A 14472-nucleotide genomic window follows, 5' to 3' on the forward strand; every position below is an offset into this window, starting at 1 on the left:
AAGATTTGCACTGATGAAAGGATAAGGACCTGACAGCTGTGGTCAGGTTGTTTTTTGTCATTCCCTTTTCTCCCTTAAAAAAAATTTCTTGTGTAATTCATAATTCATACCAGTTAGTGCTAAAACTCAGAATTTCCAAAGTGGGAGGAAATATTCAACAGCTGACAATTTCATAGCTTTTCCACATCTGAGAAATGAGTGCTCAGATGAATTTTATCTTTTGCAAACATGTTTGCATAAGAATTACAAGTGTTCCTGTCTTAACAGTTGTTTTCTGTATCTTCATATTTTGAATGCTTTGTATGAAAGAATTCTTTAAAATACACTTGTCAAAATATATATACATATATATACACATGTGTGTGTACACACAAATGTTTATGTGTATATAACCATTGTTACCTTTAAATTTTTTGTTTTAAATGTAAGAGCATTCTCATGTTAGGTACTTATATAAGCTTTTTTTTTTCTTATATAATAAATACATTTTTCTCTGCTTATGTGGTTCAAATATATGCTATCTTTAAAAATAAAATTTCCTTTTGGAACCATGATCAATTATTTATGCTGAACCCTGAAAAGTCTTATTATTTCCTATCCCTTGGTTCTCTTCCTGGACAAATGTACTGAGAAATTTAATCTTGTCTCTAGTGGTTGTGTGTCATTTACCTCTCTTAGCATTTAATGTTCTTTTTGTAAAATGGTGATTAATGGTTAATACTTAGAGGCTTGGTCTGAGGCACAAGTGAGATAATACACAAAAAAGAGCTTAACTATAACAGGCTAAACAAATGTAACACGTTTTTTGGTTAACAGTAGTTGTGACCTAATAAATCCTGTATTTTTTTACAGAAGTAATACTGCCATTTAAGTGCTTATCATGTAGTGGCTACTTTGTTAGACTTTTTCTGTATGTATTCTCTAACCTTCAAAATAATTCTGGAAGTGAAAAAACTTTGTTTCAGAGGAATCTAGTAATGTGCCCATTGTCATTACTGGAAAAACTGGGGTTTAGATCTCAGTCCGTACAATTCCAAGGCTTACTTTGTTCCACTAACTTATGCTGGTGCTTCTGAATATTGCTATTAAATCAACACAAAGGTCTATAATGAGAACTCAACTTTTATCTTCTATAAAAATATTTTATCTTAGTTTTCAAGTGTCTTATCTTTTCTGCTACTAGAGTTAAAGAAGTGGAAGAGTTGTGTAAGGGCAGTCTTGAGTCTGTGTATTCCCTCTACCCTACACTTAGCAGATTGCAGGCTATTGGAGAGCTTGAAAACATTGGAGAACTTTTCTCAAGGTATGTGATTCAAGTGACTATGTATCCCAAAGCACAACCTGTTACCAAAGTGACTTTAAAAAATAAAATCTATATAGAGACCAGCCATAGATTCCTTTCTTTTTATCACAGTATAAGTAAGTTGACCTAATGAACTGTGATCTTGTTAAACATTTTCAAACATACTCATTGTAAAAATTCAAGTTTTTAAATTTAACTTTTTATTTTTCTCTTTATAGCTTTTCCCCTCTTCCACCCTAAATGAAATTGTTTCCTCATGTTTTTTTATCAGAGCATATTATATATACTCCACTGTTTTAGTACTGCATTTCATTACTGTTACTTTATGTATACTCTGTCATGCTATACTAGAAGATCCCTAAAAGTGGGACTTATTTCTTCTTGTATCCCTAGTGCTATTTCATGGTGACTAATTCTTAGTAAACTGTCGATGTTAATGAATATGGAGTGTTTAAGGGAGATTGCCCCTTATAATGGTGGAAAGGAAGTCATCTCACTTTGCAGTGTTTCTGGATCTTTCTCTGCTAGGGAATTTTAAGGAAGAAAGGTTTGACGAATTGGTAACAAATACCTATGTTCTAGGATAGCAGTTCACAAAATGCAGTGTAGAGATCCTGCAGGCCCTAAGATCCATTCAAGGGTTCATGAAATTAAAACTATTGTTAAAATTATAGAAAATTTTATTTTTTTTTTTGCTTTCATTCTTTCATGGGGTATAGTGACATTTTGGTGAAGTATCAGAGAATAGCTACAATTATTTGAAAAGACTCTTACCATATTCCTGCCTTTTCTGTATCTGTATGAGGCTAGATTTTCTTCACATTCTCTAACCAAACATCATAGCACAGCAAACTAAATGCAGAATCTGAGATGAGAATTCAAGTGTCTCCTTTAAGCCAGACATCAGAGATTCATAGAAATGTGAAATAGTGCTCTTCTCACTAAATTTTGTGTGATATATAGTTGATTTATTATTTTTATTTTAAAATAAATTTTAATACATGTTAGATTTTTCTCAGTTTTAGTTTCTAATAAGGTAAATATTAATAGTGAAAATGTGTCAGTCGTGTCTGATTCTTTGTGACCTCTTGGACTGTAGCCTGCCAGGCTCCTCCATCCATGGAATTCTCCAGGCAAGAGTACTGGAGCGGGTATCCATTCCCTTCCCCAGGGGATCTTCCTAATGCAGGGATTGAACCCAGGTCTTTACTGTCTGAGCCACTAGGGAAGCCCAAGTATTAATAAGTATAATCCTGTAAATGAAAGCTCTTTAGGAGTGTTCCATAATTTGTAAGAGTATAAAGCAGGGGTCCCCAAACCCTGGGCTATGGCATGTTAGGAACCAGGCCACACAGCAGGAGGTGAGCCGGCAGGCAAGCAAGTGAAGCTTCATCTGTATTTACAACCCTTCCCCAAGGTTCACATGCAGCAGCCTTAGATTCTCATAGGAGCACGAACCCTACTGAATTGCACATGCAAGATATTTGGGTTGTGCGCTTTTATGAGAATCAACCCAAAATCATCCACGCCACCAGCTCCCTAGTTTGTGGAAAAATTGTCTTCCACAAAACCCATCCCTGGTACCAGAAAGGTTGGGGAACACTGGTATAAAGGATTTCCTGAGATTAGAAAATTTGAGACCTGCTCTTAAGATCATTTTGGGAGAAATGAAAGTTTTGGTTCCTATGAATTTGTGTTACTGTTTCCTTCTTTATCAAGCAACTAAAAGAACTTTCATTTCCTACATCACCTTAAGGTCATCTTCTTAGTTTCCCTGCTTCATTTGTCTTGATTTCTCCCCATATAGTACTCCTGAAGGATTGGACAGTATTGCTTATTTTGAACATTCGGGAAGCACTCTGCTCATATGAACTAATTGTACAAGATGTATTTTCTCTTCCTTTAATAAATAATATTGTTACATGAAACCTTTGCCAGATGCCAGCATTTCCTTCATTGGATTGTGCTTTCTTTAACAGCTACAGTTTTGCAGAGTCATGCCCTGTGCCTGATAGGTATGGTAGATAATTAATGAGTTTATTTCATTTCCTTGCTGACTGTCCTCTTTGAAGGATCATTGAAATTGGACTAGATGTATAGATGTTCTGAATGAGAAACCTGATAAATGTGTTCTCATTTCAGAAGAAAGTTAATTTAGAAGTGCTGCTTTTTGTGAGGTTGAAGAGTATTTTTAAGAATATCTTGAAAGTAGCATCTATGAAAATACTGAATCGCTCTCCTGTATACCTGAAACTACTATAATATTATAAATCAACTATGCTTCAGTTTTAAAAAAGAAAATTTTAAAATGTTCATCATCTGTTGGGTTCTCTGCTGACTGACCCTCAGAGGTCTGACCATATTGTAGTTTTCTAAACTTTGATTCTTATTTTGGTTTATTTTAGAAGTTCCAGTCATGTTGCTGCAAAAATTTCTTTAGCGTTTATTAAATCTTAAGTTTTAGAACCTGCATAATAACACCTTTTTTTAAATTTCTGTTGCTCATGTAAACCCTTGTGTTTTGGCTTTCAGATCAGTAACAGATAGGCAGCCGTCTGAAGTGTACATGAAGTGGTGGAAACATTCCCAGCTTCTCAAAGACAGTGATTTTAGTTTTCAGGAGCCTATAATGGCCCTACGCACAGTCATTTTGGAGATCTTGATGGAAAAGGAAATGGAAATCTCCCAAAGAGAGTGTTTTAAGGACATTCTCACCAAGCATCTTGTAGAACTCTCTGTATTAGCCCGAACCTTCAAGAACACTCAGGTAAAACTATGTCATCTCACTCGTTGACATTGCCGTTTTATTACCTAGAAAATAAAAAGCATAAGTAAAAAGAAATGTCATTGAGAGACAGATTGCTATTATAACATTGTATAGCATAGTTGTTTAAGATTTCCCCTTTTAGAATTAGACCTGAATTTGAGTCTTGCACAAGTCTTTCTCTAATCCTCAATTTCCTGGTTAAATAAAGAGAAACTACCTAACTTACTATATGTATAACATTTCAGTGATTGTATATACTGTGTATAAGCACACACATAATTCTATATGTCTTTATGTAAAGAGAAAAACAGGCAGATATGGGGACTGGGGAAGGTAGTCAGAGATGCACTTAAGACAGTCTTAAAAATTGTCAAGTCCTTAGTGAATGGTGGTGACTGCTTTTATTAGTAGTAGTAGAAGTAGTAGTAGTAATAGTAAAAATATTTATTTCCATTTGTTATTTTCATTTCAGCTCCCTGAAAGGGCAATATTTCAAATTAAACAGTATAATTCAGCTAGTAGTGGAGTCTCTGAGTGGCAGCTGGAGGAAGCACAAGTATTCTGGGCAAAAAAGGAACAGAGTCTTGCCCTGAGTATTCTCAAGCAAATGATCAAGAAGCTGGATGCCAGTTGTACAGAGGTTCACTTTTTTTCTATTGGTTGAATTAGTATTTCCTGTAATAAGATTACTGTACTTTATAATATTTTAAATAAATTTAAATATAATTACTAATTTTATTAAAGATTTGAAATTACTGATCCATGAACAAGAAATTGTAAAAAGGAGTCTTGAAAATTAGTATTTGTAAAAGTTTAGACAGTATTCATTTTTTCTATTTACAACATTTTTATCACTCCATCTCGTCATAGATTAATTTATCCCAATGATAAGCCTTATTTTTTTAAAACTTTCTACAGTATTCAAGGAGGGTGTGTGGGAAACAAAGATGAAATAGCTACTACAGATTTGAAATGAAAAAATGCAAGAGGAAATGCGTAAAAAATGCCTTTTTTTAAAAGGCAAGTTGAAATAATTGGGTTGTCAATCCAAAGACCTTGAAAACATCACATCTGATATTTTATCTACCATAGATAGCATATTAAAAAGCAGAGACATTACTTTGCCAACAAAGGTCCGTCTAGTCAAGGCTATGGTTTTTCCTGTAGTCACATATGGATGTGAGAGTTGGACTGTGAAGAAAGCTGATCGCCGAAGAATCGATGCTTTTGAACTGTGGTGCTGGAGAAGACTCTTGAGAGTCCCTTGGACTGCAAGGAGATCCAACCAGTCCATTCTAAAGGGGATCAATCCTGGTTGTTCATTGGAAGGACTGATGCTAAAGCGGAAACTCCAATACTTTGGCCACCTCATGCGACGAGTTGACTCACTGGTAAAGAGTCTGATGCTAGGAAGGATTGGGGGTGGGAGGAGACGGGGACGACAGAGAATGAGATGGCTGGATGGCATCACTGACTCGATGGACATGAGTTTGAGTGAACTCCGGGAGTTGGTGATGGACAGGGAGGCCTGGCGTGCTGTGATTCATGGGGTCGCAAAGAGTCGGACACGACTGAGCTACTGAACTGAACTGAACTGAACCTATAGTGTACATATGTATTTTATAAACTTGATTGCTTTTTCAACTCTGTCTCCAGCATATGATGGACAAATTTAGCAGCATTTGTAGGAATCATGAAGTATTTTAAATGTTTGGACTCAATGATGTCCCTCTGATATACACCTACTAGGTGAATATCAACATTTTGTACTTTTGGATAATGGAAACTTGTATAACAGCCTCCGTTATTAGAGGATTTATCATTATACCGAGCCCTGGGAGCTCACGTGGTATGATTGTTTAAATAATGCTTAACAGTATGGACCCTGAAAACTTAGATCATGGCATCCAGTCCCATCACTTCATGGCAAATAGATGGGGAAATAGGGGAAACAGTGTCTGACTTTGTTTTTTGGAGCTCCAAAATCACTGCAGATGGTGACTGCAACTATGAAATTAAAAGACCCTTGCTCCTTGGAATAAAAGCTATGACAAACTTAAACAGCATATTAAAAAGCAGAGACATTACTTTGCTAACAAAGGTCCATGGATTTTTAGTAGTCATGTATGAATGTGAGAGTTGGACTGTAAAGAAAGCTGAGCGCCGAAGAATTGATGCTTTTGAACTGTGGTGTTGGAGAAGACTCTTGAGAGTCCCTTGGACTGCAAGGAGATCCAACCAGTCCATCCTAAAGGAGATCAGTCCTGAGTGTTCATTGGAAGGACTGATGTTGAAGATGAAACTCCAATACTCTGGCCACCTGATATGAAGAACTGACTTATTGGAAAAGACCCTGATGCTGAGAAAGATTGAAGGCAGGAGGAGAAGGGAATGACAGAGGATGAGATGGGTGGATGGCATCACCAACTTAATGGACAGGCCATTGAGTAAACTCCAGGAGTTGGTGATGGACAGGGAAGCCTGGCGTGCTGCGGTCCATGGGGTTGCAAAGAGTCAGACATGACTAAACAACTGAACTGAACTGATGGACCCTGAAGTTACATATCCTCTTTGTACTTCAGTTGTGGTTTTCTAATTAAGGATAATAATTGTTCTTATTTCGTAGGATTCTTGTGAGGATTAAATGAATTATTATATATTATTATATACAGTAATAATGCCAAGCATATAAAAGTACTTAATAAATGTGAGTTGTTTCAATAATAGTAAAAATAGTAATAGTAGTAGAGAATGATTATTTTATAAAGGTAAATATTTGGAATTATTAAAATAGTTGTAAGGTGAAAGCAAATGAGGAAAGACATTTTTAACCTGTTTTTTTCCTACATGGAAGATATTTTTGTACAGTCATAATAATGAATTACATTTTAAGACTTTGCTTTCCTTTACAGAATGATCCCAACTTAAAACTTATATACACAGAATGTCTAAGGGTTTGTGGTACCTGGTTAGCAGAAACTTGCTTAGAAAATCCTGCAGTCATCATGCAGACCTATCTAGAAAAGGTAAGGTTTTTGAGGAACCCTAATGGAGTTGCTTAGCATGCATACTTTGGATCTTTTCAGTGAAGTGAAGTGAAGTGAAAGTTGCTCAGTGGTGTCCAGGTCTTTACAACTGCATGGATTGTAGCCCGCCAGGCTCCTCTGTCCCTGGAATTCTCCAGGCAAGAATACTGGAGTGGCTTGCCATGCCCTCCTCCAGGGGTTCTTCCCAACCCAGTGCTTCTGCCACCTTTGAGCTTCCTGTTTCTCCCTCTTATTCATAGTTTAATTTTGAGAATAGCTACTTCACTAATAAATGAACATGAGAAACCTAATTTTTTTTAGTTTTATAGAGCTTTTTGTTTTTGTACCATTCTTTACACATATTAGCTATTTCAGTTGTTTCTGCGCTGTCAAAATTGTTTTGAAAACTCAAAGAAATACTGTATTTTGTATAATTTAGCTTATATACATATATGTATGTTAAACTTTACTGTGGATATTTCTTTGATCTGAGTAATTCTTTAGATGCATTTAGTATCTGTAAATATAAATGGATTGTTTTTTTCTTGAAGGCTGTGGAAGTTGCTGGAAATTATGATGGAGAAAGCAATGATGGGCTCAGAAATGGAAAAATGAAGGCATTTCTCTCTTTAGCACGGTTCTCAGATACTCAGTACCAAAGAATTGAAAACTACATGAAATCATCAGAATTTGAAAACAAGCAGGCTCTCCTGAAAAGAGCCAAAGAGGAAGTTGGCCTACTTAGGGAACATAAAATCCAAACCAACAGGTAACTGAGGGTCTTCAAATAACAAGATATACAGTATTTATACAGGTGGACAGAACCAGATAGGAATTCATGCTGTGGCTCTATACTAATTGTGGAATATACTGGTGTTAACTTGTTAACTTTTTGTTTTGCTTTTTTAGTTTGTTTGTTGGTATCATAGTTGAAAAAGAGATACGTGTTGAAATTAGAGAGGAGTTACTTAGTTTGATGTAATTAAATCCTTTATTCAAATCTGCTTTTGGTATATATATTTTAGTGTAAGTAGAAAATGAAGTTAATGAAATACCTTGGATAGAGTCCACTTTGGTTGCCTAAAATAGCTTTTGAATTGCAGAAACTTAAAGACAAAAGTAAGTTTATTCTCTTTATAATTCTTAGAATTTTGCTTTTTCTCCTGAGATGGACACCTGATTTTTCATTTATATTGTATGTCTTATTTGATTTTGTAGTCTATAAAATTTAACGGCTTTTGTGTTTTATTTTAATTATCCAATGTAAGATACACAGTAAAGGTTCAGCGAGAGCTGGAGTTGGATGAATGTGCACTCCGTGCATTGAAAGAGGATCGTAAACGTTTCTTATGTAAAGCAGTTGAAAATTACATCAATTGTTTATTAAGTGGTGAAGGGCATGATATGTGGATATTTCGTCTTTGTTCTCTCTGGCTTGAAAATTCTGGAGTTTCTGAAGTCAATGGCATGATGAAGGCAAGTTATCTTTTTCAACCCAGTATTCTGGCCTGTGCTTTAAAAGTTAAGCCATTAGCCCCTCAAATGTCATGCATTTTGTATACTTTGTATCCTTGGTAGTTGGTTTAGGACTCTACACATAGGTACTTAACTAACTCTAATGATGTAGGTTTATGTGGCTGTGAGATAATTTAGGTCAGTCTTTTCCCATAGCATTGCAATAAGCATCGAAAAGTACCCAGAATGATAGATTGGGAGATTTGGAAAGCAATTAAAGATGATGTGATCACAGGTGCTGGGTTTTTTTCCCCCCTGCTTTATTATTTTCTGTTTTTTTGGTTTTTTTTTTTTACAATAAATTATTTTTGTAAATGGAAAAAAAATTTTTTTAAGAAAACATTAAGGCAGTAGAATTTTATAAATTTTTATTTAAAAATCCTGGGTTTTATTAATGACACCTAAATAAACACCCTGTCATCCCCTGTCATTTATTAATGATACTTAAATGACACCTAAAGTTATGTTGTCAATCAGTTTGAAGCTTAAAAGTAAAATAGTTCTTCTGGCTGAAGAGAATATTAATACTCATAATAGATACAACAAATTTCTGCCACTAGTGTACATTAAATCCTGTTACTTTTAGAATGTAGGGAAAAATAGTTATTCCATTTTATTCACACTGACTTCTCAGGAGTCATGATTACAGTTGTCCTTAGATCAACATTTGTACTCCTTGGATTCACTGGAATATAAGCAGCACCAAGTATTCCACTTCTGAATGCAATCTGATACAAGTTCAAACATGATTTACCAGTGAGTCAATCTAGACTTTAAGATAAATGATAAGGAAAAAATATGTCTGCTTGATGTTTGCACTAATAGAGGAGCATTTTGTATTTTTTTAGATGTGAGGGCTAGTTGAAATGCATTGCTTTTTAATTTTGTATTTTTTTAATGGCAGAGAGATGGAATGAAAATTCCATCATACAAATTTTTGCCTCTTATGTACCAACTGGCTGCTAGAATGGGGACCAAGATGATGGGAGGCCTAGGATTTCATGAAGTCCTCAATAATGTAAGTAAACGTGAAAATCAAACCACATTTGCTTTTCTTTTATATTATTGTATATTACTGTTCCCCTCTAGAAAGTGGCAACACAAAAAAGTTTAGTCGGTCATATTATGTTATATAAGGGCAAGAATATTCTCTTTTATCTCCTTTCATATTCTACTTGTTACTCACTTTCTCTTTTTCCTCATATACTTCTTTCTCCCATACGTACCCAAACCAACAGTCCCGCCCCATACACACAGTCCACCCACTGCAGCATCTATCACAGTAAAACATATCTTAATGTTAAGCAAAATTTAAAAGGTTATGGATTTTCAATTTTTTTCTTTCCATAAAATTAACAGTTCTTAATTTTTTGACAGCTCATCTCTAGAATTTCAATGGATCATCCTCATCACACTTTGTTTATTATATTGGCCTTAGCAAATGCAAACAAAGATGAATTTTTGACCAAACCAGAAGCAGCTAGAAGGAGTAGAATTACAAAAAATGCACCTAAACAAAGCTCTCAGCTTGATGAGGTATTTGGATTGAACATGTATACCTTTTTGAATTGCGATATTCATTTTTTCCCAAAATATTCCTTTCTTAAGTCTCAGGAATTCAAAGAGTATGTATTGTTGACAATATTCAATTTGTAAATCCTTTGTTATTATGATGCTACCTAAAATTGGTTCAAAATTCCTGAATATTTCTTAAAGCATAAGAGATACCAAAGGTATTTTACTGTTTTTCCTCAGAGTAATGAGCAAAGAAAAAATAGATTTTACAAGGCACCCAAGTCATTTACTCTTGAGATTATTATACCTTTGATATGTTTCATTCATAGTACAGTGACTGCTTTGTCTCTGAGGGATTATAGTCCTTCCATTGTCTAGATATGTGCATAAATCCGTTTTTTGTTTTTATAACTCTAAAAAGTTTTAATGTTGCATGTTTGCTTTTGTAATATTTTTTCGTTTGTATTTTATTAATAGGATCGAACCGAGGCCGCTAACAAAATAATACGTACTATCCGAAGTAGGAGACCTCAGATGGTCAGAAGTGTTGAGGCACTTTGTGATGCTTATATCATACTAGCAAATTTAGATGCCACTCAGTGGAGGACTCAGAGAAGTATGCAATTTGAAAGAATGAATGTTGCATTCTTGCTGTGTTAATCTCTGTTGTTGTTTCTAGGTGCTAAGTCATGTCTGACTCTTTTGTGGCCCCATAGCCTATAGCCCGCCAAGCTCTTCTGTCCATGAGATTTCCTGTTTTCCCAGGCAAGAATACTGGAGTGGGTTGCCATTTCCTTCTCCAGGAGATCTTTGCAACCCAGGGACTGAATCTGTGTCTCCTGCATTGCAGGCAGATTCTTTACTACTGAGCCACCAGAGAAGCCCACTTATTCTCTGTAGGGATATCTTAATTACAGAACAGAATGTAAATCTGCTCAACTCACACACATTAATTATAGATATGAAAGTTTTGATTACAACTCACACATGATTCAAAACTTAATTTTTATCTAAAAAACTTCAATAGCCCTCCAGTTACTTTTTCACTTAATATCTTGTTGTGGAACTTATAATAGATAACTGCACTCTAGGACTTAAAAATGAAAAGACCTTATCATTTTCTCCATCACTCTTCTTGCTGTGTCTCTTTAAATAATTATAAGCTGCTATAATATTTAGTTGTGTATATCTGCCTCCCCATACTTTAATAATTATGTTCTTTTTTTCTGTTCAGAATCATATCTTCATATTTAAATTCTTACTATTTTAAAATAAAAATGAGGCTGCTCATAGTGTTCCTCTAAACAAACAAAGAATACTGTCATGTTGTTTAGTCACATTTAATAGTAATGTGTATAGCATTATCTATGTGTTATTCATACTATTATGTAATTATCTTAAGTTGTCCAACTTGGCACCTCAGGTGGAGTCTGGTCTAATTACCAGTGCCAGGTAACCTGCAAATTCATTTGTAAGCCATGTTACTCATTGCTATACCCTGACCCTGAGTGGCATTGTGTCCCAAGTCTTTGGTCTTCACTTCTAAATCAGAACCACAGATTAGCCATAGTTTGGGTTTATGGTATCTGCTGAAGTTTCCTGCTTTACCCACTTATTCTCCTACTTCAGTTCAGTTCAGTCACTCATTCGTGTCCAACTCTTTGCACTGTTGCTCAATTTGCAGTTGTCACTGAAACTTCTTTATTTTAAATACAGAAGGCATAAATATTCCAGCAGACCAGCCCATTATCAAACTTAAAAATTTAGAAGATGTTGTTGTCCCTACTATGGAAATTAAGGTAATTTACTATTAACTGTTTTGATTTTTTAGTTAAACTACTTTTTAGCAAGTTAAACCATTTGAAATAGCCTTTTTTCATAGGTCAAAATTGGTTAATTATTGGCAATTTCATTTGTTTCAACCAATAGTTTTTTCTTTATTGGATTCCCTTTGCCCAAGACTTAAAATACTTAACGATCTCTCCTGCTTTCTTTTCTATTGCCTTCAGTTTTACAGTTGTCATCTTTCTTATGAAGAAGTCTGTAGACTGTTTTTGATATTTTCATTGGCCAGAAGAAGGAAATATTTTGTGTGTTTATGTCAATATTAATTTTTAACTGAGCAAGAAAGTCCCTAATTGTTTTATATTGATTTTTAAAATTCTGTACATGTTAGAATGTATTGACTGTGATGTATTACAATATAAAGTAATAAAATATGTATTACAGTATTGACTGTAATATACATGACACTTTCAGCTGTGTCTTAATGGTTTTTTATTGCTGGAAGTATGATGTGGGCAGGGATAAATATAATAATAAAGGTTGTTGTTTGGTCACTAAGTCATGTCCATCTCTTTTGTGACCCCATGGATTGCAGCGCTCCAGGCTCCTCTGTCCTTGAAATTTTCCAGGCAAGAATATTGGAGTGGGTTGCCATTTCCTTCTCTAGGGAATCTTGCTGACCTAGGGTCTAACCCATGTCTCCTGCATTGGCAGGTGGATTCTTTACCACCAAGCCACCAGGGAAGCCCATAATAAATAAAGATTACAGTTTAGAAAATGATCATTTTAACTACATTGTAAAATCTCTTCTTTGAGTTTGCAGTTTAATGTTTAATATGTATGATTATTTGATTTGAAATGTAGCTTCATCGTGTGGATTAACCTATCAGCAAAGTTACTTATTTAAATATCTTGTGAAACTGCCAAATTTAGCAATTTAAACCTAGAAAACTCCTCTCCATACTTTTCTAAAATTTACCTTATTGTTTTTGTGAGGAGATGACTTAACATATACAGGTCAATGGTAACACCTGAACCAGGGTTATTGAATAGTTTTTTCAGCAACACTCATCTAACTTCTTTTATTAGGAGATATTTAAGGAGGTAAATTGTGTTATCTGTATTGCTTTTTGAAGCCTTTCCAATGTCAAATCTCCTTTCTTTCATTTAAAAAGTTACCACTTCTGTTCTTAACCAACAGCACATTGTCATTTATTCCTTTGCTTAGTATTAAAATTGTCATTTAAAATTCATTTTTCTTTAAATGCAAATTGAGTACTAAAGTATTGTCATGTACTTTATTAGGTGGACCCCACAGGAGAATATGAAAATCTGGTGACTGTAAAGTCATTTAAAGAACAATTTCGTTTAGCAGGAGGTTTAAATTTACCAAAAATAATAGATTGTGTGGGCTCTGATGGAAAGGAAAGGAGACAGCTCGTCAAGGTGAGACTTTGCTTTTGTGATGTAGTTCCTAGTGGATTAATGAAAAACATCAAAGAAAAACTAACAGATATTTTCTTCTTATTTTGGCTCTTTGGTTTTGTTCTCAATAATTACAGGTGAGGAAAACAAAGTAGAAATAAATTGTTTTCTAGAAGCAGAATGCTTTTCCGCATGGTTTTGTGTGTGTGTTGGAAAGACCAACCTTATTTTAACAGTTGAAGTGAAAGAATACTTTTTACATGTATCGACATGGTGAGGTTTAACCGTCAGCCTACTTGTTATGAAAAAAATTTTTTGAGTGTTGCTTATTTTCTTGAATAGTTCAAGTTGAAGGCCCGTGCTTCAGTGTCCTGGGTCTGACATTGTGCTACTGCTTTAAACGTATCCAAAAGGGATAGCACTCCTCCCTTACTCTGCTTTTAAGCTTTGGGTCTTGCTGGGAAGTAGCAGAGAGACAACAGTGCTCCTCCACCTTGGTGTTTTGCAGTGTGCCCTTAAGTGTAGGCATTCCAATTAGTTACAAAAGCAGCTGTGATAGGGAGTGGGGAAGGGTACTTCTTTTTTCTAAATTGGTCTACAGTGATGTTGTTTATTCTAGTACTATTCTTTTGTTTGTGTGTTTGTGTTTGTGTGTTACACACACAAACAAGAGAATAGTGTTAGGTCTTAATTATTTAAGAGACTATTAAGGGGAGCACAGATCCTCAGAGTGATTTCCAAGTGCCCTTTGGCTGTCCTCAGATGATTTTGTGTGATTTTATAGTAAAGAAAGTGAACTGTGCTTAGTTATTTGTGTTTTGATTATTCTGAAGGGCCGTGATGACCTGAGACAAGATGCCGTCATGCAGCAGGTTTTCCAGATGTGTAATACATTATTGCAGAGAAATACTGAAACCAGGAAGAGGAAATTGACTATTTGCACTTATAAGGTAACTTTTATTTCTGCTGCTTCATAAAGGACATATAAAAGACGTCATTATTGAGGTAGGGGTCAGCAAATACTTTCCTGAAGGATAACATTTTAGACTTGTGGGCCACATAGGTCTCTGTTGCATATTCTTTATTTTTTTCCTTGGTAGCCTTTTAAACCTGAAAGACCATTCTTAGCTCACAGG

The 14472-nt window shown here is 35.0% G+C and overlaps 1 protein-coding gene across 7 annotated transcripts in view; it reads left to right on the forward strand.

The window, feature by feature from the left end:
• ATM (ATM serine/threonine kinase) overlaps positions 1 to 14472 on the forward strand; it is a 163389-nt gene that overhangs the window by 110347 nt on the left and 38570 nt on the right. For 6 of the 7 annotated variants that reach the window (XM_055422966.2, XM_055422965.2, XM_055422967.2 and 3 more), the window contains 6 exons: positions 1184 to 1303; positions 3836 to 4070; positions 4543 to 4710; positions 6983 to 7096; positions 7648 to 7865; positions 8365 to 8814. In XM_055422966.2, coding sequence (XP_055278941.2) covers positions 1184 to 1303; positions 3836 to 4070; positions 4543 to 4710; positions 6983 to 7096; positions 7648 to 7865; positions 8365 to 8674 — 1165 coding nt within the window. In that variant the 3' untranslated portion in view covers positions 8675 to 8814. Of the gene's footprint in view, positions 1 to 1183; positions 1304 to 3835; positions 4071 to 4542; positions 4711 to 6982; positions 7097 to 7647; positions 7866 to 8364; positions 8815 to 9515; positions 9630 to 9988; positions 10148 to 10603; positions 10743 to 11842; positions 11926 to 13216; positions 13358 to 14169; positions 14287 to 14472 lie in introns of those variants that run through there. The other variant, XM_055422971.2, reaches the window with a different exon arrangement.

Source organism: Moschus berezovskii, chromosome 14, assembly GCF_049115385.1.
Source record: "Moschus berezovskii isolate FMDL1 chromosome 14, NW_MosBer_1.0, whole genome shotgun sequence".
In the NCBI taxonomy this organism is placed as follows: Eukaryota; Metazoa; Chordata; class Mammalia; order Artiodactyla; family Moschidae; genus Moschus; species Moschus berezovskii.